General features: G+C 40.6%; 1 protein-coding gene across 5 annotated transcripts in view; it reads right to left on the bottom strand.

Annotated features, from left to right (window-relative positions):
• akap17a (A kinase (PRKA) anchor protein 17A) overlaps positions 1-22,032 on the bottom strand; it is a 63,911-nt gene that overhangs the window by 1,985 nt on the left and 39,894 nt on the right. For 4 of the 5 annotated variants that reach the window (XM_039743551.1, XM_039743550.1, XM_039743554.1 and 1 more), the window contains one exon: positions 20,248-21,305. In XM_039743551.1, coding sequence (XP_039599485.1) covers positions 20,511-21,305 — 795 coding nt within the window. In that variant the 3' untranslated portion in view covers positions 20,248-20,510. Of the gene's footprint in view, positions 1-20,247; positions 21,306-22,032 lie in introns of those variants that run through there. The other variant, XR_005632525.1, reaches the window with a different exon arrangement.

Raw genomic sequence — 22,032 nt, 5'->3', positions numbered from 1 at the left:
CAGAGGAGAGTCAAAGGGAAGCACAACTTGCAATTGACCACCTTAAATACCTTTTCTCATGATTGGACACACCGGTCTATGAAGTTCAAGGCTCAACAAGCTAATCCAACCAATTTGGTGTTGCAGGTAATCAGTATTGAGCAGTGACATGCATTCAAATCAGCTAAATTACAAGGGAGACCCACATTTGTGCACAGCCAGTTTTTCACATTTGATTTAATTTCATACAACTAAATACTGCTTCACTAAAAATCTTTGTTCGTAAAACACCCCAGTACTCAGATGTTCCTAGCAAAATGAAAGACTGTTATCTTTTTTTGTTGAAAGTAAATTATTATGCAGGCTGAGAGGGGTTCCCAAACTTTTTCGTGTGACTGTATGTTGCGAGGGATGGCCGACAGCATTACCCTGACGGGCCACCCTCAGAATGGAAGGACCGGGATGAGAGTGTGCACAAGGCATTATCTCCCCTGGAGTTCTAGATGGCAGCCCTTGCTGGGTTGCAGCGGTGCCCCAGATTTCCACAGGGCAGCATAAGACATGGAGTTCTTCAACTCAATAGTCTTGGGTTCTGTGGGTGCCACCAGAAGGTGCTGCAGTTTTGAACTGATGGCAACTTTGTCAAAGTCAAAGATATGAAAAAACACCTGGGGTCAACAGCCACTTATGATTGTAAATTCTGTCTGCAAAAATTATATAAAGACTCAAGCTGCTCAGAAGAACTGCTGGCACAAAGACTCAAAAGGTGAGTTGGTAGGCCTCAAAATGGCTGTTTATTGAAAAGCACCTTCTTAATTTAAATGGCCCCACTACTCCCACTGTTAAGCCTTTGGAAGGTGCCCTGAGTAAGACCATAAAAAACTGACACAAACAGAATTCTGCCAAACTCGCACAGCTATTCTCTTTCTATTTTGCAAGCTAATTCTGCTACCAACTCTATGAGCTGCCATGCTGGCTGCCGTTTTCTTGTTGATTTTGCCCACAGATCTCTGTCTCAAGTCTGGTTGGTGTTCACTGTCCCAATTTGACATTCCTTCCTAACAGGTGCTCGACCCCTGCCCTTTCTGGGTTACCACTTAAAAGTCCCAGATTTTAGCCGATGATCCACAGTAACACCTTGAAGATAAAATGAAGGAATTGCTGTTGCCTGGTGGGTTGGCTGTTGAGGTGGACATCAAGAGTCCTACATAGTGAAGGAGTTAGTTTGGAGAGGTGGGGGCGATAACAACTTTGATGAAATGTTGATTACAACTGTAGAGCGGAAAGGAATACTGGAGAAGCAAAAGATATTATCATCTGCAAGAATGGCAGACAGTGCACTCTGTGGTCGAGGTCTTAGAGACTTAGAGACTGTGGATTTTAAGAAAGACGAGTTGGTTAGCCCATGGACCTCCTGACACTTGCAATGACCAGCAGTGGTCCATGGTCTACAATTTGAGGACCATTGCTTTAGTAAGATGGCACAGTGGTTAGTGCCGTTCATACTTGCAAGGACCTTGCTTGAAGTCTAGCCTGGTTAGCATCTGTTTCAAGTTTTAAAGATGGGCGAGTCTAATGGCTCAGTGTAAGTGAGTGAGCCATGCCACACAGAGTGAACTCCTCACTTTGCACACAAAGATGACAGGACAGGTTTCAACTCCTTGTGACAGACAATCTAACAGAAAAAAAGCAGATGCTGATATCAGAAAGTAGGCAAAAAAGAAGGTTCAGCCAAAGACAAATCAGTGTACCCTGATGAACCCCCTGTGACGATGTGGGTTCGGCTCCACACTCCCACTGCTGTTTGGGAGCCCTAGAACCCAACACCGTCGATAATGTCACCGAGTGAGCTAGTCAGTGAAGGCAACAACATAGCAACATAGCAAGGGGATAGTATGAAAAGGTGCATAGTGCCTTTATTAAAAAGAAACAATCAAAACAAAACAGTGTCCATAATAAATAGTGCAGTTCAAAATTCTTCAATAAATAAATAATCCATTCAAACACATGGAGGTTAAAAATAGCAAACAAAAAAAACAATCCTTTAAAAACCCGAGGTTAAAACGTTCCTTAGGCAGCAGTTTTTCAAAACAACAACAATGCCAAGCCCAGTGCCTTCTTTTAACTGGTGACTCCCCTGCTTCTCCCTGTCCAGGCTTCGCAACAGGGGAGCCACTCTCTCTGCAGCTGCCCTTCTCTCCACTATCGATCTGGAGTCGTCCTGATCCCTGGCTTCGGTTCCACTCCCTCCACACCGCAACTTGGGAATTCCTCACACGGCCAAGTCTCTCACGTGGTGGACACCACATCCCAAATCCTGACTCCCGCTGCCGTCCGCGGCCCCATGCGGAGTCACCCGTCTCCTACTTTGGTCAATCCCGCTACATGCTTGATCAGCAGGAGCGACAACAACTACTACGCCCTGGCTGCCCGGGAGCGCTCGTTCGCTCGCTCGCTCGCTCTTCGTGGCTCTCTCTCTCTCTCGCACCGACCTGCCTCCCAATAACCTCCGTCTTCTTCTCTTTTCTTTTTCTGATCTCTCCTTTCTCGTTCTTTTTCTGATCTTCCCCTACAAACCGACTCGCACTTCTTTTATAATGCGAGGGGCCATAGCAGCTGTAGCACATTAGCCATGGGAACAATCACGGATGTGGGCAGTCCCTCACCTGTGCACTAGGTGAGAAATGCCCACACCGCAGATCGCCCCGTGGCTTGCTATGGCTCAACGCTCCCTCGCTAAACCGGCGCGAGAGTGGTGATTATTTATTTAAAAACTGGCCTTTGCTAAACGAGCTGTGGACCCATGACACCACACCACCCTGCTCAAAATTTTAGACACCTCAGTTTTTCAGTATCAGCTGAAATGCAATGAATGACCTAAAATGGTGAAGATGTAAGCAGTAAACAGCCAGAAGATTCAATTTATAGTTTAGGTTAGCAGAAATTGAAAAAAGGAAATGACAGAATACGGTAATCCCTCCTCGATCACGGGGGTTGCGTTCCAGACCCCCCCGCGATAGGTGAAAATCCGCAAAGTAGAAACCATATGTTTGTATGGTTATTTTTACATATTTTAAGCCCTTAGAAACTCTCCCACACTGTTAACATTATTAGAGCCCTCTAGACATGAAATAACATCCTTTAGTCAAACGTTTAAACTGTGCTCCATTACAAGACAGAGATGACAGTTCTTTCTCACAATTAAAAGAAAGCAAACATATCTTCTCTTCAAAGGAGCGCCATTAGGAGCAAAGAATGTCAGAGAGAGCGCTCGCTAAGAAAAGCAAACAATCAAAAAATCAATACGTGCTTTTAAGTATACAGAAGCACCGCGATAAAGCGGCATTTTGTAGAGGAGCCTCCGTGTCCTCTGTGCAAACAGCCCCTCTGCTCACACCCCCTCCGTCAGGCAGAGAGAGTGAGAAAGATAGAGAGAAGCAAACAAGCACCGCGCGGTACGCACATCGTATATCATTGAGGAGTTTTAGTTAATATGTAATACATGCTCTGATTGGGTAGCTTCTAAGCCAACTGCCAATAGCGTCCCTTGTATGAAATCAACTGGGCAATCAAACTGAGGAAGCATGTAACCTAAATTAAAAGACCCATTGTCCGCAGAAATCCGCGAACCAGCGAAAAATCTGTGATATATATTTAGATGTGCTTACATTTAAAATCCGCGATAAGAGTGAAGCCGCGAAAGTCGAAGCGCGATATAGCGAGGGATTACTGTTTTATAAATGGTCCTTCTTCAGGGAACAACTAACAGATTACAATTTACAGATGTTCTGCAGCAATAAAAATAAATGAAGTCTTGCAGGTTGAAGGAAACTATTTGCACACGTGTCCCAACTTGTGTTGATTACTTCAAAACCCTCTGTGTGTCTTAAAGCAGAGTCGGAACAAACCGAGTTATTACAACCTTTGAAGAACTACTTGGACAACAATGATAATGGCAAGAAAATGGCAATTAACAAAATGACACAGGACATCATGACCCTTAGAAGTGCAGGCCTTTATTTTAGAGAAACTGTACAAAAAAAGCAAAGCATCAGTGAGTACAGTGGTGTCCTACACAATCCAAAAGTAACTGGAAACTGGAAGAAGCTGATAGTAAGAGATCTGGCAGACCCAAAGTCACAACCCATTCAGAAGATGAGTTTCTGAGGGTCCCCAGCTTGAGTGATCACAGACGCCTCGCAGCACAACGGCGCCAAGCACAGTTTAACAGGGAAGGTCGACGAAAGCAAATCTCAGTGTCTACTGTGAAGAGGAGACTTTGTGCTGCAGGTTTGACAAGGAGAGTGGCAGGAAGAAAGCCATTCCTTAGATGACAAAACAGGGCCTTGAAATACCGGCTGTGGACTACTGCAGACTGGAGAAGAGTCTTATGGAACGATGAATCAGAATTTAAAATCTTCGGTTCATCAGGGTTTTGTATGCCGTTGAGTTGGTGAAAGGATTGTGCCTCAGTGTGTGACACCAACTGCCAAACATAGAGGAGGAAGTGTGATGGTCTGGGGTTGTGTTGCTGGAGGCATAGTTGGTGACTGGCATTCTGAATTAAAAGGGTTACCACAGTTTGACTGTTACATCAGCAAAAGGCGCAGGCTAATTTGATGAATCAAAAATTTGAATACAATTTTGCACACTTATTGATTCCTTGACTAATTTTTTTTTATTAGTTATTATTTATGGTTAACCTTAATAAAGTACAGAGCAAAATTCCAAATCCACAACGTTGGAAACTCAGAACCAACACAGGTGTGTGAATCCGCATGTAGCGAGACCTGAGGCGGGTGTCCGAGCAGACATGAATCGTGACCAGTGAAACACTTGAAACCTGAAGAAGCTCAAACAACAGCTTAATTACTGCTAAAGAGGAGAGACAATTACGGGATGATATGATTCAGTAGTCCCCTTACATCTGAAAGTGCTTTTTCCAAGTAGAATTTATATTAACGAGTAGTCACAGACGCATTTCCTAAAAATTTCATTTTAAGACCTGAGTAGGTAGCACACGTCTCTTGAAATTTCATCTAGAAGTAGATAAGCACTTCACCGTGTAGATCAATGGCTGAAATTCCTCAAGCAGTTGCACAGTCACAACGCAGCCTATTTTTATAAAGGAAGCGGGTGCTCATTACTCGAAGCACTCACTCCATGTAACACACCACAATCTCTGGCCTTAACCATTAAAACCATGATAACATGGTGTGGTGGCTGACTGTTTGCAGATTAACTACTACCTCTGAGCCAAAGTGGTTCAGTCTAAAAAATAAAGAGTGGAAACTATTTTGAATATGGGCCTTGTTTGCTTTAATGATTGTTTTGCATATATTCACTTATAGTATTGTAAATGACGACAGTCACCTGCCTATTGTATTGTCGATTTAATTTTAACCCAATACATTTGTCATTATTGCCCAGTTACTCAGTTTGGTTACACTGTTAAGAGTCGTCATGGTGGTTCCAAACACACAGTTGTTGAGGGTATTGTGCACTTGAGAAGACCCAGTGCTTTATAGAACTTGTTTTATCACCTTGCCCTGATCTACGCCTCACCAGAGGGTCTCCAGAGAGTTCCTTGGATTTCAATGGCTTGGTTTTTGTCCTTATTCACTGTGTGAATCGTAACACCATTTATACACAGGGGTGTGTGCGTGCCTTTCTAAATGATGTCCAGTCAATTCAGTTTGCCACAGGTAGACTCCAGTCATGTTCGAATGGTAAATTAAAGACGACAGGATAAACCTGAGCACAGTTTGGAGAGCCACAGGAAAAGGGGTTGAATACTCACACAGTGGCATCTCGATAAATTAGATTATTATCAAAAAGTTAAATTATTTCAGTAATTCAATTCAAGCCATAATCAGCAAAATGAAAAGAAATAAATGCTTGAAATACATCACTCTGTGTGTAATGAATTCATATATTATATGAGTTTCACTTTTTAAATTGAATTACTGAAATAAATTAACTTCTCCATGATACTGTATTCTAAATTATTGAGATGCACCTATAATATATGAAGGAGAGATTTCAGTTTTTTTTTTTTATAATATATATATATATATATATATATATATATTATATATATACAGTGGTGTGAAAAACTATTTGCCCCCTTTCCTGATTTCTTATTCTTTTGCATGTTTGTCACACAAAGTGTTTCTGATCATCAAACACATTTAACCATTAGGCAAATATAACACAAGTAAACACAAAATGCAGTTTTTAAATGATGGTTTTTATTATTTAGGGAGAAATAAAAATCCAAACCTACATGGCCCTGTGTGAAAAAGTAATTGCCCCCTGAACCTAATAACTGGTTGGGCCACCCTTAGCAGCAATAACTGCAATCAAGCGTTTGCGATAACTTGCAATGAGTCTTTTACAGCTCTGGAGGAATTTTGGCCCACTCATCTTTGCAGAATTGTTGTAATTCAGCTTTATTTGAGGGTTTTCTAGCATGAACCGCCTTTTTAAGGTCATGCCATAGCATCTCAATTGGATTCAGGTCAGGACTTTGACTAGGCCACTCCAAAGTCTTCATTTTGTTTTTCTTCAGCCATTCAGAGGTGGATTTGCTGGTGTGTTTTGGGTCATTGTCCTGTTGCAGCACCCAAGATCGCTTCAGCTTGAGTTGGCGAACAGATGGCCGGACATTCTCCTTTTGGATTTTTTGGTAGACAGTAGAATTCATGGTTCCATCTATAACAGCAAGCCTTCCAGGTCCTGAAGCAGCAAAACAACCCCAGACCATCACACTACCACCACCATATTTTACTGTTGGTATGATGTTCTTTTCTGAAATGCTGTGTTCCTTTTACACCAGATGTAACGGGACATTTGCCTTCCAAAAAGTTCTACTTTTGTCTCATCAGCCCACAAGGTATTTTCCCAAATGTCTTGGCAATCATTGAGATGTTTCTTAGCAAAATTGAGACAAGCCCTAATGTTCTTTTTGCATAACAGTGGTTTGCGTCTTGGAAATCTGCCATGCAGGCCGTTTTGCCCAGTCTCTTTCTTATGGTGGAGTCGTGAACACTGACCTTAATTGAGGCAAGTGAGGCCTGCAGTTCTTTAGACGTTGTCCTGGGGTCTTTTGTGACCTCTCGGATGAGTCGTCTCTGCGCTCTTGGGGTAATTTTGGTCGGCCGGCCACTCCTGAGAAGGTTCACCACTGTTCCATGTTTTTTCCATTTGTGGATAATGGCTCTCACTGTGGTTCGCTGGAGTCCCAAAGCTTTAGAAATGGCTTTATAACCTTTACCAGACTGATAAATCTCAATTACTTCTGTTCTCATTTGTTCCTGAATTTCTTTGGATCTTGGCATGATGTCTAGCTTTTGAGGTGCTTTTGGTCTACTTCTCTGTGTCAGGCAGCTCCTATTTAAGTGATTTCTTGATTGAAACAGGTGTGGCAGTAATCAGGCCTGGGGGTGGCTACGGAAATTGAACTCAGGTGTGATACACCACAATTAGGTTATTTTTTAACAAGTGGGCAATTACTTTTTCACACAGGGCCATGTAGGTTTGGATTGTTTTTCTCCCTAAATAATAAAAACCATCATTTAAAAACTGCATTTTGTGTTTACTTGTGTTATATTTGACTAATGGTTAAATGTGTTTGATGATCTGAAACATTTTGTGTGACAAACATGCAAAAGAATATGAAATCAGGAAAGGGGGCAAATAGTTTTTCACACCACTGTATATACAGTGGAACCTCTAGATACGATGACCTCTGTATACGAGAAATTCAAGATAAAAGGAAAGCATGAGTGAAAAATTCAGATCTAAATACGAGCATCGGCTCGCATAACGAGCCACGAGCCAGGCTGTGATTATGCGTGACGCGTTTCCCAATCCACCTCGACTCAGGGATTCACCCAAGCTGACGCTGCCAGCCCGTCAGCTCACTCAGTGTTCCTTGTTCTCCTGTAGCGTGAGGATCTACGCGTTTGTGCAAAGAGTACGCAACACGTGTTTCTCGCAACTGAGGGGGCCTGTGGCAGATGTTTGCCGACTTGCCGACCAACCACAAGTGTTACCTGGTAGGTAACCACCCATACAATCAGATTGTGAGTCAGACTACGAATGCCGTGAATGTAATTACCCTGATCTACAGGCTGTCAAAAAAAAGAACCACACGCCGTGGCGCAACATAAGAGGCGAGTGTGTGTGAGTGTGTATGCCTGATGAGCTCAGAATTAGGACGAAACACGTGTCGCATACTCTTTGCATTATTTGACAGTAAAACTTTGCAACATTCTATGATCTGCTTCTCGCAACTGAAAGAGGGCACCGTGGTGGATATTTGCCGACTTGCCGACCAACCACATGCGTTACCTGGTAGGTAACCACCCATACAATCAGATCGAGACTCAGACTATGGATTGCTATGAATGTAATTACTCCGATCTCCAGGCTGTCAAATAAACGAACCACACGCCATGCTGCACCATAAATGGACTTCGTTGCTGACGTCCGATTCCCGCGAGGGGTGCAGTGGAGTGTGTGCGCCTGATGAGCCCAAATAGGGGAGAAAAACGTGTTGCGTACTCTTTGCACTATTTGTCAGTAAACTGTGTAATTCTATGATCTGCTTCTTGCAACTGACAGTATAAATATAAATAAATAAAATCCTTTTTGACTGCAGTACAGGTAGTCCCCAGGTTATGGACATCTGACCTACCACTTACGAACGAGGACGCAGCTGCGATGCATGCGCCTCAGTAACTGCCGCTCCGTCATCTTCGGCCTAGGGAAGCTGCAAGCGGTGGCTGGAGGGGGGCGATTTCGCTGCTCGCGCAATATAGTGTTCCTCGGGCGGCTCCCAACAGCAATCGGTGACCCGTGGTCCATACAGGGTGGTCCAGATCTAATTATGCAGGTCCAGATCGTCTGGATGACTTTGATTTAGGTGGGGATGATTCCAGTTCCGCACGAAGATGATTCTTCATGTCATCAGTTCGCACACTTCTCGATGGTCCAGGATTTTTCGGGTGATTTTCAATGTAATAAACTTAATAAGTTATAGCATAATGAAAATTGCATAATTAGATCTGGACCACCCTATAGTCACCGGGGCCACTGCTATCGCTCGTGTGTAGGACGATGGTTCGCTGCTCGCCCACTATGCCGCCGCAGCTACTGCTCCTGACTGGACACAGGCTGGATGGAGTGGAGGGGGGCGTTTCACTGACCACCCACCCCTCACGGCTGGTAATGCTGCAAGTGGTGACCCGGTTGTGGCTGAATGAAGGCGACTGTGGGTGAACGGGGCGGCGGGGGTAGCATTGTAGTGTGCCTCGGATGGCTGCCTGTTGAATTGGGGTTGGGCGATTCACTACGCACCTTTGGTCGCACCATGTTCGTACACATAGCAGGAAGATGTCTCTTGTCAGTATTTCAGACGCGTTGATGACGGGTGCCTTCTTGCTGTGATAGCTGTATAGTGTTGTGCAGAAGAGCTCATCTTAACCTTTTGTCTTCACCCTTTAAGAATGTCTCTGAAACACAAATCTGATGCAAGTGCTGGTGATACAGTAAAGAAGAGAAAAACCATCACCATTGAAAATAATGTACAGTAGAAATAATAAAAAGGTCAGAGAGAGGTGAAACTCCACCATTCATTGGCAGAGCACTTGGTTACAGTCAGTCAACAATAGCATTTATTAAAATAACGTACCTGTTTCGACTTACATACAAATTCAACTTAAGTACAAACCTACAGTCCCTATCTCGTAAGGAACCAGGGGACTGCCTGTATTCCTATAGCTTCTTAACCCTTTATAGGACATTAATTGAAATACTTGGAAATTCAAAATTTCAACCCTCGAGTGTTATTGAAGGTTATGTCAATAAAGTTACCATATATGGTTCCTCGCTGGTGTAGGTTAAAATTTTTTCAGAAAAGTGTACTGTATATATATACAGTGGTGTAAAAAACTATTTGCCCCCTTCCTGATTTCTTATTCTTTTGCATGTTTGTCACACAAAATGTTTCTGATCATCAAACACATTTAACCATTAGTCAAATATAACACAAGTAAACACAAAATGCAGTTTTTAAATGATGGTTTTTATTATTTTGGGAGAAAAAAAATCCAAACCTACATGGCCCTGTGTGAAAAAGTAATTGCCCCCTTGTTAAAAAATAACCTAACTGTGGTGTATCACACCTGAGTTCAATTTCCGTAGCCACCCCCAGGCCTGATTACTGCCACACCTGTTTCAATCAAGAAATCACTTAAATAGGAGCTGCCTGACACAGAGAAGTAGACCAAAAGCACCTCAAAAGCTAGACATCATGCCAAGATCCAAAGAAATTCAGGAACAAATGAGAACAGAAGTAATTGAGATCTATCAGTCTGGTAAAGGTTATAAAGCCATTTCTAAAGCTTTGGGACTCCAGCAAACCACAGTGAGAGCCATTATCCACAAATGGCAAAAACATGGAACAGTGGTGAACCTTCCCAGGAGTGGCCGGCCAACCAAAATTACCCCAAGAGCGCAGAGACGACTCATCCGAGAGGTCACAAAAGACCCCAGGACAACGTCTAAAGAACTGCAGGCCTCACTTACCTCAATTAAGGTCAGTGTTCATGACTCCACCATAAGAAAGAGACTGGGCAAAAGCGGCCTGCATGGCAGATTTCCAAGGCAAAACCACTGTTAAGCAAAAGAACATTAGGGCTCGTCTCAATTTTGCTAAGAAACATCTCAATGATTGCCAAGACTTTTGGGAAAATACCTTGTGGACTGATGAGACAAAAGTTGAACTTTTGGAAGGCAAATGTCCGTTACATCTGGCGTAAAAGGAACACAGCATTTCAGAAAAAGAACATCATACCAACAGTAAAATATGGTGGTGGTAGTGTGATGGTCTGGGGTTGTTTTGCTGCTTCAGGACCTGGAAGGCTTGCTGTGACAGATGGAACCATGAATTCTACTGTCTACCAAAAAATCCTGAAGGAGAATGTCCGGCCATCTGTTCGTCAACTCAAGCTGAAGCGATCTTGGGTGCTGCAACAGGACAATGACCCAAAACACACCAGCAAATCCACCTCTGAATGGCTGAAGAAAAACAAAATGAAGACTTTGGAGTGGCCTAGTCAAAGTCCTGACCTGAATCCAATTGAGATGCTATGGCATGACCTTAAAAGGAGGTTCATGCTAGAAAACCCTCAAATAAAGCTGAATTACAACAGTTCTGCAAAGATGAGTGGGCCAAAATTCCTCCAGAGCTGTAAAAGACTCATTGCAAGTTATCAGCAAACGCTTGATTGCAGTTATTGCTGCTAAGGGTGGCCCAACCAGTTATTAGGTTCTGGGGGCAATTACTTTTTCACACAGGGCCATGTAGGTTTGGATTTTTTCTCCTAAATAATAAAACCATCATTTAAAAACTGCATTTTGTGTTTACTTGTGTTATATTTGACTAATGGTTAAATGTGTTTGATGATCAGAAACATTTTGTGTGACAAACATGCAAAAGAATAAGAAATCAGGAAGGGGCAAATAGTTTTTCACACCACTGTGTATATATATATATATATATATATATATACATACACAGTACACAGTGGGATGCAAAAGTTTGGGCAACCTTGTTAATAGTCATTATTTTTCTGTATAAATCATTGGTTGTTACGATAAAAAATGTCAGTTAAATATATCATATAGGAGACACACACAGTGATATTTGAGAAGTGAAATGAAGTTTATTGGATTTACAGAAAGTGTGCAATAATTGTTCAAACAAAATCAGGCAGGTGCATAAATTTGGGCACCGTTGTCATTTTATTGATTCCAAAACTTTTAGAACTAATTATTGGAACTCAAATTGGCTTGGTAAGCTCAGTGACCCCTGACCTACATACACAGGTGAATCCTATAATGAGAAAGAGTATTTAAGGGGGTCAATTGTAAGTTTCCCTCCTCCTTTAATTTTCTCTGAAGAGTAGCAACATGGGGGTCACACAACAACTCTCAAATGACCTGAAGACAAAGATTGTTCACCATCATGGTTTAGGGAAGGATACAGAAAGCTGTCCCAGAGATTTAAGCTGTCTGTTTCCACAGTTAGGAACATATTGAGGAAATGGAAGACCACAGGCTCAGTTCAAGTTAAGGCTCAAGTGGCAGACCAAGAAAGATTTTGGATAGACAGAAGCGGCGAATGGTGAGAACAGTCAGAGTCAACCCACAGACCAGCACCAAAGACCTACAACATCATCTTGCAGCAGATGGAGTCACTGTGCATCGTTCAACCATTGGCACTTTACACAAGGAGATGCTGTATGCGAGAGTGATGCAGAGGAAGCACAAACAGAGCCGCTTGAGGTATGCTCAAGCACATTTGGACAAGCCAGCTTCATTTTGGAATAAGGTGCTGTGGACTGATGAAACTAAAATTGAGTTATTTGGGCATAACAAGGGCGTTATGCATGGAGGAAAAAGAACACAGCATTCCAAGAAAAACACCTGCTACCTACAGTAAAATATGGTGGTGGTTCCATCATGCTGTGGGGCTGTGTGGCCAGTGCAGGGACTGGGAATCTTGTCAAAGTTGAGGGACACATGGATTCCACTCAGTATCAGCAGATTCTGGAGACCAATGTCCAGGAATCAGTGACAAAGCTGAAGCTGCACGGGGCTGGATCTTTCAACAAGACAACGACCAAACACTGCTCAAAATCCACTAAGGCATTCATGCAGAGGAACAAGTACAACGTTCTGGAATGGCCATCTCAGTCCCCAGACCTGAATATAATTGAAAATCTGTGGTGTGAGTTAAAGAGAGCTGTCCATGCTCGGAAGCCATCAAACCTGAATGAACTAGAGATGTTTTGTAAAGAGGAATGGTCCAAAATACCTTCAACCACAATCCAGACTCTCATTGGAACCTACGGGAAGCGTTTAGAGGCTGTAATTTCTGCAAAAGCGGATCTACTAAATATTGATTTCATTTCTTTTTGTGGTGCCCAAATTTATGCACCTGCCTGATTTTGTTTGAACAATTATTGCACACTTTCTGTAAATCCAATAAACTTCATTTCACTTCTCAAATATCACTGTGTGTGTCTCCTATATGATATATTTAACTGACATTTTTATCGTAACAACCAACGATTTATACAGGAAAATAATGACTATTAACAAGGTTGCCCAAACTTTTGCATCCCACTGTATATGTATATATGTATATATATATATATATATATATATATATATATATATATATATATATTTATTCATGGTACATGATGAAGCAGTTGCCCTCAGCATTGAGGAACAGGTGAGCCTTGCAGACCACGTTTGATGTCAGGACGTTCCCCTTCCTGCTGCAGTACTTACAGGTCTGGTGGTTGGTGTAGACAGGGTCATCAAACAGGGACAGGTCAACCTGCACAAAATCATTTGGACAGTCTTAGGGATATCATCAGAGGTGCTTAGGATGCCTAGAAGGGCTGAGCTCCTCAGAGGGTGATACATGAACATCTCAACCTTGAATTTCTTTAGGGACAGGCCATCCACAGCAAGTGCCTTGTGGTCTCACCTGAAGATGATCCAGGCACTCGTGAGGCTAGCATCAATTGTATATGCAAACATCCGCATGTACCACCTCTTGGATTTCATGGGGGCATGACAGAGGTGGACAACATCTCAGTCTTGTCAATGCTCCCCATGTAGGCATTGTAACTTTTCATGAGAGCACAGCAGCTCATTTGCTCCTTCCTCTTGGCGTAACTGCAGAACCGGTAGTCTGAGGACATGGACTACATCCAGCAGAGTGATGAACTTCTCTTTCCAGAATCCCATTGCCACTGGTGACATAGTCACATGTACCATGAGGGACAGCATTCTTCTCCATCTCCTTGATGGACTTGAGCAGAGGCTTGCCTATTCTGTTGTTCCTGGCTGTCCTTGTGTACCTGCAGCTCTGGCTTGTTTTTGATGTACTGCCTCAGGTTTACAAATATCTTGCAACCATGATCTCATTCACCGACTGCTTGGGGATCTGTGGCTCCCTCATTAAGGCAGTAATCAGGAGGATGAACAATGGCCAGATCTTGAAGAAACGGTCGATGGTGCTATACAAACATGTGGCAAAACCCAATGCACTACTATCCTATGTTACAATGTTTTTTTTTTTTTTTTTTTAAACCCTAAGTATGGCTTACTAGAAACAATGGGCATATGTCTAAAAATGAACTTACCTCACGTGAGTATGATCAAATATAGCTCTCCATTATTCATGCCAAAAGTGTAATTCATTTCTCGAAATCCTACAAAAACAACACCCATCTTAACATTTAGCACAACTATTCAACCATATAATGTGCGTGTTTCATCAATTTGCCACTAGCAGTTTAAATGCTATGACCGTAGGTGTGGGAGTAGAATTGCTCTAGGCTGCTCCTGATTGGTTAGATGCCATGATGTTACTATCTGTGACAGGGCCTGGTCTTTGCTGATTGGTTGGGAGACATCCATGCGGTTCTTTGGCCTCACAGAGAGGCATGGGGATGTCATAATAGATGTCCATTAAAGTTACCAAATGTTTTGTGAGGTTTCTTTTGGGACACCCCCAAATGGGACGACATGTTCACAGTTTATTTGCTCGATAAAAAGATTAATGTTACGTTCATCCCGAAAAAACAGGTCTTAAGTATTGAAATGTTTTTAAATGACAAAAAATATCATTAGGCATAAATAAGAAAACGTCAATTTAATCACAGTAAGAAAGGTACGTCTGGTGTCCACTGCTGTACTGCTGTGGGTTTAGTATATGTACTCAACCGGTGGCAGGTTTTTAAAAATGTCACCAACGCACAATGTAGAACATCAGTGAGTGATCCACACAGTCATCATCCATTGTGTTACCATTGCCTACTACCGTACAAGGCTTAGGGACTTCCACATTTGCCCTTAAACCTATACATTGCTACATGGTGAAACAGTGCTTAGAAGTCAAGCAAGATGGCACTTTTTATTGGCTAACTAAAAAGATTATAATATGCAAGCTTTCGAGGCAACTCAGGCCCCTTCTTTAGGCAGTTTGTAAGGGGCCAGAGTTGTCATGAAAACTTGCATATCGCATAAAGGTGTCATTTTGCATGACTTCTCAATACATCCGTAATGGTGAACACCCGAGTACTGTGAACAGTACTTAGGAAATGGATGCCTTTCTTATCCTTCAACTTTGCCTTTCATTTTGCCTTTTTGAAACACAGCTTGAAACTTTCATGCATGCAACGTCACCAGGCATATTCGGTGGTACAGTGTTGTTGTATGCATCAGTTTTCCTTTCAAGTAAAATCTCAAGCAGTTCAGGTGAGGTAGAGAAACTGTCCATTGTTATACAGTCACTTTGGTCAAAGCAACAGTTCCGCCAGGGACAACACTGATGTAAAAATGCCGTATTGACTGTACTTGTCAACCCACTTGGTCCATCTACCGGTGTAAAGTACCCAGTTCCAGATGCATGTACCCAGAGCTTGCATCGTTTATAATGTAGAAATTAATAACAAATCTTGGCTGTTGATGTAACAGACTGTATCCACGGCCACCTTACCTAGTAACCCACGAGACTTTCAATACTATTGTTACGATAGGTAAATATACAGTATATACCGTCTTCATTTTACTGATGATCCGCCTGATACACATCCCACAGTTTGTACAGTATTGGTGTTGGGTGATTGGCTTCATCACAGTCATCGTTATTAAAAAAAATGCTGGTACTCCTAACTGAAATGTGTGTCAGCAACAACCAGTTTGGGGACCAATACCACCTCTGGATTGGTTTACCCTTTATACCCTGCAGTATCAGGAGAATGAAAAACACCCACCATGTCATCTGCAACTGTCAGTGACTACGACAACCAAATGACTTACTGGGAGTTTTCTTACACTGCTCGGCGGAGCTGTTCGCTTCAACAACTATTTTTCTACACCAGACTATCATCAACAAATTGTAAAGAGTCCAACAGAAATTTTTAGACTGGGGTTACGTGTCCATGAGCAATACACACGTACAGCATTGTCAGCAATAGTATAAAGCCAACGACAAACACAAATGTCACTGAAACTTGGAAGGTCTAAGAAACAGGGATTAATTTCGCTGTCCGTGTCAAAACCTGACAACCGGTTCAAACCATCATCACTATCGCTTGATTCGAGCAATGCTTCCGTTTCATTTTGTACTAAAAGCGGAGTTTTGCCATTGCATTTTTGGTTGAAGGCTCTGCTGCACTCATAAATATTACCACAGAGTTACCATAAAGTGTCAGAAGACAGAGGTATCCATGATTTTTTGTAGCATGGCTTAACACTGAAAAGTTGATCACTGCACGTCACCCCAAGTCTGACTCAGGTAGCACAGCTCCACTCAACAGCCAATTGGCAATTTCTGCAGCTGTATGTTCCAGTTCAGAGCAAATGAAACAGGTAGGTGACATCATGCTAAACAAAATACTTTTTTTTCCATTGTTGAGAATTAATTACCTAAGTAACAAATAATGCACAATTATTACAAAGTAACTAAAAAAAGATGTAGAATATTCTTACAGCAAGCAACAGGGGTTGCTTACCAATACATGTGTGTGTGGGAAATTTGCACATTACAAATTTGAATTGTCAGGAATTGCCAACCGCAATCCTAAGTTTTAAACCCTGGTGATTTACAATTTACAGTGGTGTGAAAAACTATTTGCCCCCTTCCTGATTTCTTCTTCTTTTGCATGTTTGTCACACAAAATGTTTCTGATCATCAAACACATTTAACCATTAGTCAAATATAACACAAGTAAACACAAAATGCAGTTTTTAAATGATGGTTTTATTATTTAGGAGAAAAAATCCAAACCTACATGGCCCTGTGTGAAAAAGTAATTGCCCCCTTGTTCAAAAATAACCTAACTGTGGTGTATCACACCTGAGTTCAATTTCCATAGCACCCCCAGGCCTGATTACTGCCACACCTGTTTCAATCAAGAAATCACTTAAATAGGAGCTGCCTGACACAGAGAAGTAGACCAAAAGCACCTCAAAAGCTAGACATCATGCCAAGATCCAAAGAAATTCAGGAACAAATGAGAACAGAAGTAACTGAGATCTATCAGTCTGGTAAAGGTTATAAAGCCATTTCTAAAGCTTTGGGACTCCAGCGAACCACAGTGAGAGCCATTATCCACAAATGGCAAAAACATGGAACAGTGGTGAACCTTCTCAGGAGTGGCCGGCCGACCAAAATTACCCCAAGAGAGCAGAGACGACTCATCCGAGAGGTCACAAAAGACCCCAGGACAACGTCTAAAGAACTGCAGGCCTCACTTGCTTCAATTAAGGTCAGTGTTCACGACTCCACCATAAGAAAGAGACTGGGCAAAAACGGCCTGCATGGCAGATTTCCAAGAGCAAGCCACTGTTAAGCAAAAAGAACATTAGGGCTCATCTCAATTTTGCTAAGAAACATCTCAATGATTGCCAAGACTTTTGGGAAAATACCTTGTGGACTGATGAGACAAAAGTTGAACTTTTTGGAAGGCAAATGTCCCGTTACATCTGGCGTAAAAGGAACACAGCATTTCAGAAAAAGAACATCATACCAACAGTAAAATATGGCGGTGGTAGTGTGATGGTCTGGGGTTGTTTTGCTGCTTCAGGACCTGGAAGGCTTGCTGTGACAGATGGAACCATGAATTCTACTGTCTACCAAAAAATCCTGAAGGAGAATGTCCGGCCATCTGTTCGTCAACTCAAGCTGAAGCGATCTTGGGTGCTGCAACAGGACAATGACCCAAAACACACCAGCAAATCCACCTCTGAATGGCTGAAGAAAAACAAAATGAAGACTTTGGAGTGGCCTAGTCAAAGTCCTGACCTGAATCCAATTGAGATGCTATGGCATGACCTTAAAAAGGCGGTTCATGCTAGAAAACCCTCAAATAAAGCTGAATTACAACAATTCTGCAAAGATGAGTGGGCCAAAATTCCTCCAGAGCGCTGTAAAAGACTCATTGCAAGTTATGGCAAACGCTTGATTGCAGTTATTGCTGCTAAGGGTGGCCCAACCAGTTATTAGGTTCAGGGGGCAATTACTTTTTCACACAGGCCATGTAGGTTTGGATTTTTATTTCTCCCTAAATAATAAAAACCATCATTTAAAAACTGCATTTTGTGTTTACTTGTGTTATATTTGACTAATGGTTAAATGTGTTTGATGATCAGAAACATTTTGTGTGACAAACATGCAAAAGAATAAGAAATCAGGAAGGGGGCAAATAGTTTTTCACACCACTGTAAATGCATCTACAACAGAAATGGACAAATATTCTAGAAACTAGAGCCTTAAGAACTGAAACACTATTAGGGGTAGGGAACACCTGAGGAAGACATACAGGAAAGATCAACCAAAGTAAATGAAAATTTAGCAAATATGGAAACACAACACTCTTCTTTTACATGTTTACTTACTAAAGCAAAGGGCATCAAAACCCAAATGCATGAATGAAAGTGAAGGGCAGTAATGTTATAATATAAGGTGTTATACACCATCATGAAGGACAGACAAAGAGATGGTGTGGAGTTAAATGTGAAAACTAACATTCAGTTTCTAAAAGTCAACACAGAAGAAGGGAACACGTAACATTTATTATGGGTTAAACCAGGAAAAAATAAAAGATGTAGTGATTGGAGTTTACTACAGTACACCACATTCTTATATCTTCAACAAGAGTTGAGGATTATTTAATCCAGTAAAGACACAGATTCAATGAAGAAGATGAGGTGATCAGAGGGGATTTTAATTTTCCAAACATTGATAAGGAAGAGATTGTTGGCAATACACATGAGGAAACTGAAATTTTGCCAAAAGCAACGGACTGCTTCATTACTTCAAGTCCAATGTGAAAAGGTGTCTGTCTAGATCTCATCTTTTCAAGCAATAAAGACAGAATAAAAAACAGAAGTTATTGATCCTTTAAGCAAAATGGAAAACAAAGTGGTTAGATTTGAAAACATCTTCGGAGACCCATTTATATACATAAATGTATGGAATGAACTTAATGCTTAATTTACAACCAGTTTGTCCAATTTCCACGTTATAAAAAAAATTCTGAAAAATGAACCATCTGTATATAATCTACAATTTCAAGCACCATGAATATACTTAGTAAACAAAGCGTGTTAGTAGAATAGATAAATTTATTTAATGAAAACATAACAGTGTAAAACAAGGGCTTGCAATGCATTACGCACTGATGTAACACACAATTAAATAATTATATACTCAACAGTTGGTAGATTAGGGAACCAAAACTGTATAAAGTTAGAAACATGAAGTAGAGTTTTATTAAACCTGGACAGGTTATGTTTGAATGGAAACATCTGCTGGCAAAACTGAATTTCCAGTAAGATCCCTGAGCTGCCAACTTGAGAAATTTTTAACAAAAAACAAAGTCCAGTAAAGCTTAAAATATTTAACTTAAAAGTAAAAAAAAAAAAAAAAAAAAAACAAAAAGCCTAAAATTACTGTAGTATGAAAAGGTTTGGGGTTTCACAACATGAAGTGACAAAAGTACATCTGAAGTGTTAAAGCTTTCCGTTTAGTTTAAAAAAAACACCTGGACAGGCATTAAATTAAAATCAGGCTAAACAACATAGTCTGAAGTATTCAAGTCTTTATCATATTCATACTTAATAAGCCTAGTTTATTCAAATTTAAAAGATATTCTTTTTACCTCAACATACTTCTCACCCAGCCTCTATCTTTCTTTGATTTACATTTCCTGGAATGCATAATGATGTGTAATCAGCACTGGGGGACATTATAAATAATTACTTCCAATTACTATATATATATATATATATATATATATATATACACACATACATACACTATATATATATATATATATACACATACATACATACATACATACATACACTATATATATATATATATATATATATATATATATATATATAAAATGTATCTAATTATAGATACATATATAGATATAGATATATATATTTATAGATATATAGATATATATATATAGATATATATATATATATATATATATATGTATACTGTATATATAGAGGATGTAAAACTATTTTATTGTGTGGCTCATATATATATAAAACCTTTTATATAAAAAAAAAAAAAAAAAAAACACTCAATCCAGGTTAAGGTAAAAAAAACAGTAATTTTTGAATTTTGAAAACTATGATGTATCTCAAAATGGAGAAAATATATACGAAAAAAAATTACCAAAGGACATGATGGTTTATTATTATTATTATTATTTTTTTTTTTAAAAGAAAACGTATCAAATGTTGGTAAATATCTACTTCACTTTCATGCAGTGTATAGGTGTTTGAATATAAACACCCTGCAAATGAATGACTTAATACTCACTATTACCTCCTTAAAAATGATAACCCATCCTTAAGGTGTAACATAAATTTTCTTTTAACTGTTAGCTTCATCCCACTGATTGCTGCATGATTCAATCCCAGCTTACTCCACGGCGAGAGCTAGCTCTTTCATTCCTCTGCTTTCTCCTGTCAGTCTTAGAATAACAGTGGCCATATTCTGAATTGCGACTCCGCTCTCTGCTGGAGTCTCGGCTGTGGCGGCTCCGGTCCCTCTTTCGCTCCTTTTCTTGACTAGCTGTGTCTCTTCTATCCCTATGCCGATGCCTATCAGCACTGGAATGTCGAGATCGCCACCTCCTCTCCTTACTGGCATGTCTTGGTTTGCTTCGTTCCCTACTGAAATGTTTTTGAGATTTATTCCTATGCCACTGCACATCATCATCAGAGGTAAGAGTGCGGCAACTAGTACTATGGCAAGAAGTCGACGATGACTTTGAAGTACCTGCTTTGTCCACAGATGTGGGTTTCAAGTCTTTTACAAGCTGGCCATTGAACTGGCTGGAATGTTCACCTTTGATGGCTGTCCCATTGGCCCTAGCCTCACATTGCTCATGGAAGACCACTTCATCTGGGACAGTTTGATCAGAAGAATATAATATAGTATTGACATTTAAATCAGATTTTAGCTGTCCACATGACTCATTATCCCCTTCAAAATTTGTACATAATTGCTCAGATTTCTTTTTCAAAAGGTTGCACAGTAATCGCTCTCTAAGCTCCTTTTCTCTCTTTTGAAGTTCCAGAGTCCGAGCCTTCTCTTCCTCCACACGCTGTAGTTCAGCAGCCTGTTGCTTTTGTTTTTCTTCCAACTTTAAAAGCCTTAGTTTTTCCAGTTCTTGGTGCTCTTTTTCTTGCTGCTTCAGTGTCTGTAAAATAGTTTACATTGCAAGGTAAATTCACATTTTAATTTCTAAAGACAATCCATTAATTATTAAACCTCTTCATCTTGTTCAGGGTCACATGAACTGCAGTCTCTGCTGAGAGCTTCAATCACTAGGGATATCACAATACGAGAAGGTCTGTATTTGTAGTGAAACTTCATGATACTCAATACCCATTCAATACCAAGGCAAAAATAGAAATCCCATTCATTTAATTAAATGCAAATCCATCAATTGAACAATACTGTACCTATTTCTATAATACAAAATACATTATATAAATATTAATAATAACAGCAGCTTTAGAATCGTATATCTTTAAGTAGCTATTCAATTTTCGTTTAAGTAAACTAGCACTGGCATTCAAGAAAATCAAAATACAATGCAGGACTTAAATTTAGGTTAAGAAAGTGTTGTGGTGTGAAATTTTGCATACAAGTTGATAAACATTTTGTATGTCTTTATTTGTAATTTAAGCAAAGCAATGTAATATTAGTGTCACATTAGTGAGAAGCATTTATGTGCCTCAAACCAGATTGGCAAGTGTTTCTCTGCTAAAGTCTCTCAGTCAACCCCCGCAGGAAAGCCAGAGTGCCTAACTGCCAAGCTTTACCTTAACATATGGTTTTGGCTGCAGGTGTGAAGGTGTTCTATTCTCCCACTGGTCTGAAGTATGGCTGTTTGGAACTGGCTTGTATCAGAAGCCTTTAAG

The sequence above is a fragment of the Polypterus senegalus genome, chromosome 2, assembly GCF_016835505.1.
Source record: "Polypterus senegalus isolate Bchr_013 chromosome 2, ASM1683550v1, whole genome shotgun sequence".
Classification (NCBI taxonomy): domain Eukaryota; kingdom Metazoa; phylum Chordata; class Cladistia; order Polypteriformes; family Polypteridae; genus Polypterus; species Polypterus senegalus.
This window is presented reverse-complemented; position numbering and strand designations above follow the sequence as displayed.